General features: G+C 43.5%; 2 protein-coding genes across 2 annotated transcripts in view; one reads left to right on the forward strand and one right to left on the reverse strand.

The window, feature by feature from the left end:
• Window positions 1-1,589: 1,589 nt before the first annotated feature.
• On the forward strand, window positions 1,590-7,337 carry ap5b1 (adaptor related protein complex 5 subunit beta 1). Its single transcript, XM_020588510.1, has 3 exons — window positions 1,590-1,890; window positions 2,405-3,199; window positions 4,804-7,337. Exons 1-3 carry the CDS (start codon window positions 1,753-1,755, stop codon window positions 6,739-6,741), a joined length of 2,871 nt encoding a protein of 956 aa, XP_020444166.1. The 5' UTR covers window positions 1,590-1,752; the 3' UTR covers window positions 6,742-7,337.
• A 79-nt stretch (window positions 7,338-7,416) lies between these two features.
• The window catches only part of cunh1orf50 (chromosome unknown C1orf50 homolog), a 4,315-nt gene continuing 3,154 nt past the window's right edge, over window positions 7,417-8,577 (reverse strand). The window contains exon 5 of the mRNA XM_020588503.1: window positions 7,417-8,312. Coding sequence (XP_020444159.1) covers window positions 8,127-8,312 — 186 coding nt within the window. The 3' untranslated portion in view covers window positions 7,417-8,126. The remainder of the gene's footprint in view (window positions 8,313-8,577) is intronic.

Consider the following 8,577-nt stretch of genomic DNA (forward strand, 5'->3'; position numbering starts at 1 on the left):
ACGTTGCCTCGTCGCCGCGTCTCTCGCTCCGTCTCTCGCTCCCTGTCTCTCCATGCAGACACTGTCAGCGGAGTGCACAGCTGATTATCATCAGCTGTATATTTAAGAGAGGCTCAGACACGCTGACATGGCCAGTTCACTCCATCCTGTTACGCAGTTTGGCTGCAGAAGAGTTTCGTTGCATTGTATATCTCTTCCCTACAACGATCGTCATTCTAACGAGCTCGCGCTTTCCAGCTAGGCTGTTTTCTATAGCACTCACGGCATCAGCAGTCATCCAGATTACTTTGCCAATGAGGCGAGGGAGGGATGTGGCCTTATCTCGTCACATTTCTTTCATGGCATGTGGTCACATAACTCGACCAATGATTAAACAATTTATTCTATCAATATTTTGATATTTTTTTCTGCTTCCTGTTTTGTCAATATTCTATTTACCTTTCACCTTTTTAAGCATTACTTATGAGCCCTCCACTTCTTAAGCTAATTAACTTGTGTGCATAATACAGGCACACATACACACTGAAAAAAAGGAAACACCGGGTCTTTGTAGTTACACAAATTATGCTAGTATATGCAACTCTTGAAATATTTAGCTTTATTTTGAAAATCTTGCCGCATTCAAATGAGTGGGAAAATTCTACTTCAGCATAATTTCAGCTATCAAAATGTGCAGCTCCTCAAGGACATTCATGCTTCTCTTCAGAATTTTTCTAAACTTCAAACTTTTAAAATATTTAGCTTTATTTTGAAAACATTGCCCCACACAAATGAATGGCAAAATTCTACTTTAACATTCTTTCAGCTATTTCAGGTATCAAAATGTTCAGCTCAAGGACATTTATGCTTCTATTCAGAGGTTTTCTAAACTTCATACTTTTGAAATATTTTGCTTTAGTTTGACAATCTTGCCCCAACTGAGATCTGGCCCAACTCTAACCACTTTGTAAATTAAGTTTCCACCTCTTTTAATAAATGTAGTTTACACTTTATTTGCTTTTATTTTTCTCCCATTACTCAATGACCAACTGAATTCATTGTGCTGTTTAGCTTACTGTATAGACACTGATGTTTCAAATTTTCCAGAAGAAAGTACATCTGCATCTGATGTTTAGCTACACAAAGGTTAGTCTTTGGAATATTGTAGTAAAAAGGTACACAGTATAATGATACCAGTGAGAATTTCTTCTGCCACAACTGTTCTAAAAGTACTAGGTATCTACACTTGCATGTTGCTACTTTTTGCTCCATGTAACTGTTGCTTTTAATTTGCCTTTAATGCTTTAGTCTAATTTGCACCTGAATGTTTTATCTGTGCGCATTTCATATGCATTTTAATGTTGTATATATTTGTGTTCATTGTGTTAGGCTCTTAATGGCCTTTGTATGTGAAAATATGCTATATAAATAAACTTGTCTTCTGTTTTGAATGTCTTTTCAACTTTTTTCTTTGTTTAGTTCCTCAACTAATTGCTGCGGGGTAGGGCACATATGCGGGCTAATATATAGAGCGGAGAATATTAGCCCAACTGAGTCGAATTTGGAAGGAAAACATGAAGACCAAATGGTGTCAGTGAAAAATGCATAATGCGGAACTCACTGTCTCCGGATCTGCGGAACATAAATAATCTATGGATGCTTGTTACTTTTTGTGTTTTCTTTAACACTAAAGGGTTACTATGTACAATGACACTGGAGCGAACTAATGAGCTGACAGTCTGCATGTTGCTGAGGTGTGGGCTTTGAGTGATAATGGCGGTGAACTGGGCCGAGAGAATCTCTGCTTTCTCCCGCAGTCCCTCTCGCTTCCTCTCCGGGACAACTGCGGAGGCTTTCTTGGCAGAGCTGGTCCGTGAGCTCCGAGATGACAGAGCCAGTTACAGTGTAAAGGTAAACACCAAAAATGTGTATGTAGTGAACTTTACAGGCCGTGAAAGGAGGTATTACCCGAAAGAAAAATTCTAATAATTAAAGTGCTAGATTTATGTATTAAAATCCATGTTTAGTATAAAATCCCTTATTTTGCCAAGTGTTCAGCTGCCACCACTAAATTGCCACTCTTTAAAATGGCGTTGCACGAGCAAATTATGTGGTTTAAATATGTATAAATGCAGATATAAAAAGATGATATATTTTGTCATATATGAAAATGTATTTAATTTCTTATCAAGTCTTCAGTGTTAGTAAAACTGAATCTCTTTGGGTTTTGGACCGCTGCTCTGACAGAACAATTTCAAGATGAGAGATGGGTATTTTTCAGTATTTTCTATAGTATTTAACTTACAATATATTGAGTATAGTAATTGCAATAGTTGTTTGTACAATGTAATGCATACTACTGTTTCTGGTATCTAGTCTTGCTAACACTGACAGATCTTTAATTCTTGTCTTTGACCCCTCTCAGGTCCTCCTGTTGTCCCCATTATGTGAGTCCCCGATTCTGCTGTGTCCCTCAGACTCAGTGGGTGAGGAGACAGCCCTGGAGCTCATGTCAGTATTTGCCCAGTGTCCTCCCAAATTCGTCGACTTTCGTTGTCACCTCCTCCTGGCCCTTACCTCTGTGCTCCTCTGCAGTTCCTGCATGAGCAGCTGTTCCTGTGCATCTCAAGACTTCCTAGACCTGCTTCTTGAGATAGCCCAGGATATCAGTGACATCCATGGAGATGGTTCTCTTCGCTCTTTACAGGCCACAGCTTGTGACTGTCTGCGGGAGCTGGAGGCCTGCTGCCCAGGGATTCTGTCCCAGCGTCTGGAGCTCCTGGGTGCGCTCCGGCAGCGAGAAACTTCCAGGCTCCACCAGGCCTATGCAGGACTTCACACTTTGGTGTTGAGAAATGCCGTGTATCAGCTCACTCAGGAAGCAGGGGCTGGTGCTGAACATCTTAAGGCTCTTCTGGGAGGGAATACATCATTTGCATGGGAAGCAGACCAGGACTCAGGACTGATGAATAAGAAAGACTCAGCCATACTGTCGTCTGTCATCTTGGGACCTGTGGGTACAGTGCCGACCCTCCAGACTGGGCCTGATTGTAAGGAGTTACGTTCAGTCCTATCCTCACTCTTGGAGGAGTCCTACCTCCTCACCCCTCTGTGTCAGGCTGCACTGCTGCACAGACTGACAGAGGTGGTTGCCATGGTGCCTGGTGTCCCCCCTGCCATATTCAGAGCACAGCTGCTGCGGCTGCTGGGCACTAGTGAGGTTTGTGTCAAATGGAAGCATAAAAAAGCATTCAGACTTCTCTGAATACTTGTTGCTGTTTATGAGTAGTTCATGTATAAAAAAATACAGTATTTTCCCACTATTTCTGGTGACATTTAGAATTTAACTCCCACAAAAATACAGTGATTGTGCATGGAATTTAGAAACTGCTTCTGTACGTACATTGGCACACCAAATGTACAGCACAATCAGTTTTTCGCATGACAGCATAGCACATTAACTCGATGAGGAATTTTGAGGTCTTCTGGTTGTCACACTAAGAGCTGGTCACCTGCAGCTCTTTCTCACTGTGGCTGCTCCTGCTTGTTGTTTTACTCCCTTGAAAGTATTAAAATGATCATCAGATGAAAAGTGCAGCAGTTGGCTTGTTTTCTAGAGGCATTTTAAATAATCAGTAGCAGGTAGCATGAATGTTGGTGACCAATGTATTGCATTTCTTGTATTGGTTTCACAAGAAATGTCTTCTCATGTTTTAAGGTGAAGCAGATGTAGTAGGAAATGTTTGGTTTGCATTAACAGTGTTTGTGACTGTTATTTAAATACTGAGGCAAATTTTGAGAGTAACAAAACTTACTACAGTGTATAGAAATGTAATAACCACGGGCAAGGGCAGGGGTTATGTTTCTACTGGTGTTTGTTTGTGTGTTTGTTAACAGCATAACTCAAAGTGTTGTCTAGGCTTCAGGTGTAGCTTCAGAATGGGTGGTGGCAGACAGGAAAGATTTGGATGAAATTTTTTGGAAAGGTAGGGTATGCACCTCGAAACAATTGATTAGATTTTGGTGCTGACCCGTTTCATAATTTGGATACGGGAATATTTTAAAAGATTATTCACTATTGTGAGTGCTGGAAAGGTTACTCGACTCTATATGAGCCCCCTTGTGGCCAAAATGGGCAGCTGTGCTGCTGAGCACTCCAAGCACATATGGAGACAAATCCCTGGGTTCATGACAGCTGCCTGTTCATTGTCAATGAAAACCGAGCGCTGTCACTCAGTACACCCCGCTGTGTGAGACAGGGACTGAAGGAACCCATCTAGGTGACAAACCAGAGATAGGGAAAGCTCTACACTATGCAGCCAGGTGAGAAGAAAGAACTGGTTCCACCTCAGGCACTGGCTCTGAACCTACAACTGCCTTGGTGGAAAGGGGGTATTTGAGGACACATTGCATTTCATTGTGGTCATCTTGTGTCTTTTTGAGGACATTCTAATTTCCCTGTAGATGTTGTTATATGTTTGTGGCACTTGAGTGTCTCTTTCTGGAATATTTTGCAGGCAGGCTCCATGGTCCCCCTTGGGCCTTTGGGCCTAATCCTGGTAGGCCCGTTCAATAATCCATCAATGCATATGGGTACGGTGTGAAAATTCCCAACTTTGTAGTCCCCCTCAGTGTCACACCACAAGATGAATCAATACTCTACCAGTTTGCATCAGGAGAACCTAATTTTTCTCAAACAAAAACTGTTGTAATTAAATGTAATTAAATTGAAAGTGTACACATAGCAGCTTTAAGATAATCCGTACAGTTTCTACATAATGAGAATTCCTCACTCAAAGTAAATCCCTGTCCATCTCCTTTCAGGTTTGTCTTCTCCACTCCATTCTGATGATGAAGTGTGCATTCACAGACAGCCTGTTCAGTGCTGAGGATGAAGCTTTCATCCTCAAACGTCTGGTTGTACTCTCCCAGCACCCGCTGCTGAACACCCCCCCAAAGCTTTTCTACATGGACTGTCTCCTGCACTTTCCTGAGAACCGTCCAATCAACTGCAGCGACGGTGACGAGACGCTCCCTGTGCTGCTGACTCCCCAGTTGGCCTCAGCTCTGGTGCCCACTGTGTTCAACGACAGCACCACCATGCTGACCCGCTTCAACCTGCTGTGTCTGGTCTACCTGGAGGAGGCGGAGGAAGGGGTAGGAGAGGACGGCAGGGGGCTGGCCTACCTCTACGAACACCTCACCTCACTGATGCACATTGTGGAGCACGGAGGTAGCAGAGAGATTGTCGTCACCTTCTTTAGAGCTGCCTTCCTCTTCCTTTCTTACTTTTTCTATGTGGAGCGCTACTCTAACAGCCTGACTGACAAGCTTTGTGAGCTCTACTTTCACCACACCCAGCTGGCCCCCCACCTCATCAACCTGGCTGATCAGACTCAGGACAGACTGTCTGGTTCTACCTGGGGGGTGGGGCTCCTGAAAGCCCTGCAGAGAGCCATCACAGAGGCTCCACTCTCCCAGCTGACCGTGCACGACCTCCGCTGGCACCTCAAGATGCTGGCTCGAGTGGCAGAGGAGGGAGAAATCCCCCAGCAGAACACCCTCAACTTCCTGTCCTGCATTATTACTCCATCATCCTCCTCACTGTGCGTGAGCAGCGGTTGGCGTCTGGGGAACAGTGTGCTGGGGGTTTGCCGCCGCCTGCTCATCCACCCAAGCCTGGACTTGCTGCTCATCCCTCTGGCTGACATCCTGCAACATCTCACCTGTCACTATGGTGACACAGACATCCAGGACCATGCCCGCCTCTACTACACCCTCCTTACCACGCTCTCCCGTGAGAAGCTGGCCAGTGTGTTGATGCAGGGTGAGATCCAAGGAGGGCAACAGGTCAAGAAGCAGTCGCTATCGTGCATCATGGCCGAGAGCGAGGGTCTGACAGCCATGTTAACCGTTCATCAGACAGAGAGAGCCATATTCAAGCTTGTTGAGGTGAATTCTGAGTTAGAAGAAAAAATGCAAGCCGATCACGAAAGCGACTTAAACCCAAATGAGACGGACACCTGTCCAGATGAGGCGACTGCAGCAGTGGGAGCCTACAGAGCTCAGTTCAACGACCCTGACTTCGCCTCAGAGATCACCCTAAACTTCCAGCTGACTCACATTGGAGCTCATGACTTCCGCTTTGATCAGCTCTTCAGCATCCACCTGCACTTCAGCCTCATGGATGATCACTACGAAGAACTGAGTGACATCAGTGTTCCATGTCTCTTCAGAGAGAGGCCACCACCTGTTGTGAAGCTACACCTGAAGCCTAGACGACCCTACCCTACCACTCTCTGTGCCAGTGCCATCTTTACCACCCAGGATGGGCTCTCCTGGCACACCAACCTGCCTGATATCCATGTGGATTTCCAGCAGGTGTTCATGCCTCTGCCTGCTCCGCAGGCCTGGGGACGGGCCAGCAAACTGTGCCTGTTCGAGGGGTTATGGGATGAAATGTGCCAGGAGAGCAGGGAGAACGATTGCGCTACCAGTCGGTTCTGCTGCCAGCTGAAGGAGGCGGCTCTTTTAGCCTTGGTGGAGAAACGCTTTCTCCCTTTTCTTGTGTCAGATCTCTCCACCAACAAAGAGTTGAAAGTGCTTTTATTCCTCCCTCCACAGTCTCACGTGCTGCTGAAGATCAGGTCCGAGGAAGATGCCGTGCACTTCGACATTGCCACAGATAACTGGCAACTTCTGTCTCATATAGGTTCTTATCTACTGACAATCACATCTTCACAGGAAGACATGCAAAGCTGACTGTGATGCATCTTACTGGCTTGTTTTTAAATTTAAAAAGTACAGGCTTTTAACAAAATCATTCAATTGTTGTCCACTGCTTAATAATAACTGCAATTTGACTTGAAATAAAATAACCAAAGACAGCTGAGTTAGGCATAAATTGCACTTTATTTTTCCTTGATCTGAAATTAAACCTGTATATGAAATTCAATATTTTGTCATTTATTTACCAAGTACAGTTACTGGCTCATTAAAAGACAAAATAGGCCTACATCATGTACTGTGATAGATTGCTCAACAGAAATTGTTCTTCCCCCTTTATAAAAATAAGGCTCTAAAAAATTAAGAATCCATGAACAAAACTGCATGTGAACTATAGGACACAAAGGTACCCTGTGTAATGTGGTTCTGCAAGTGGGTCCCTAGTTTGTTTTTGTTTTTTTAATCAAATGTACATGTGCTCTGTGTCAGGCTGTTCTGCTTCCACTCGTGGTAGCAGGCCAACAAAGGCAGTGAGCAAAACATGGATAGAAATATGATGCAAGTCAAGTCAAAGTGTTTATTTGTCATATGCACAGTTAGGAAACGTGTTTCCCTGTACAATGAAATTCTTACTTTGCCGTCCACATGAATGCCACACAATACAAATGAAATATAAAGTAGATACATAAGTAACACAAAATCTAAGGCACTTTAAGCAGCAAATGCATCAATATAAAAATATGCAGGGGCAGTTTTAATTTTTTAATCATTTTTTGTGATGATTGTTGATATAATCAACTGAATCTGAGGTCAGACAGTGGTGATAAAGGCTTTTAAGCAAAGGATTTAAAAAATGTATTTGATAAGCATCCACACACAGTTTGCCTGCCTAGCCCAGAGTAAGTGGATAGAAGATATGCTGAAGGGTCAAAAATGGCAGCAGGTCACATGACTTGTGTAGCTTCAAATAGTCTCACACAAGCGATTAAGATTCATTGTTTTCTGTAGGGAACAGTAGGATTTATCAGTTGTTAAGACAGCAGCCAAGTCAGTGTAACTCTATGGCACTGCTCCTAATGTTTGGAACTACTCAATGTTCGCATGATCCGCCATTACTGTCAAAACAAACAACAAAAATAAAAATGGTCCTTAAGAGCCAGTGGAGATGTCGTCACTCCTTAATCCGAGCCGCTCTGATACATGAATTTTTTTAAAAGCCTCCTGGAAGTTGTGATTGTATACATAAACTCTATATAGTTCAGTCACTTAAAATGTTATGTGTAATGTTTCAATATCAGCAGTTCAACCCATGTATGCATTTTTCTTAGTTCAAACTGATGTCCATTAAGAATACAACCAGCCTCCAACATGTGTCCTTCATAAAATACCAGTCCTTGATTCAGTCCAGGGTCAGCAGGCCTTTAATCAGAGAGACCCCTGAAGTTGGGCTCTGTGTGAGATGGTAAAGCTGTCTGCTGGCTGAGAAGTTTGTCCATGATGGCAGTCTCTGCATCCCTCTTCTCCACCTCGTCTATGGGGGTCCATGACATGTCGTGTTGAAGTTTGAATGCACCGACAAATGGGTGAGGGCAACTTGGGCCCCATTCCTTTAGAGAAGAGGGGAAAGTGGAAATGTCATGATGACAACAGTGACCTGTAGTACAGTCAGAACAATCAGCTTACGGTCAGTTCACAAACCTATATGATGCTAGTTAAACCAGAATATGTGCAGTGTCTTTTGGCCTCTTTCTTACAGTACATATGCTGGCATACTCAGTACATGTACAGTATATTCTCTCTGGTTTGGAAGACTTTTTTTTTATAAGATACATATTAACAAAGCAGCAAAAATGTAAAAAAAATGAACTATTC

The sequence above is a fragment of the Monopterus albus genome, unplaced genomic scaffold (genome assembly GCF_001952655.1).
Source record: "Monopterus albus unplaced genomic scaffold, M_albus_1.0 scaffold546.1, whole genome shotgun sequence".
Classification (NCBI taxonomy): Eukaryota; Metazoa; Chordata; class Actinopteri; order Synbranchiformes; family Synbranchidae; genus Monopterus; species Monopterus albus.

Excerpts from the sequence above, each read along its gene's own strand:
- ap5b1 (XM_020588510.1), top strand. The coding sequence starts at position 1,753 with ATGGCGGTGAACTGGGCCGAGAGAATCTCTGCTTTCTCCCGCAGTCCC. Across the intron at positions 1,891-2,404 it reads GAGCCAGTTACAGTGTAAAG|GTCCTCCTGTTGTCCCCATT; the intron begins GTAAACACCAAA and ends GACCCCTCTCAG. Across the intron at positions 3,200-4,803 it reads GGCTGCTGGGCACTAGTGAG|GTTTGTCTTCTCCACTCCAT; the intron begins GTTTGTGTCAAA and ends ATCTCCTTTCAG.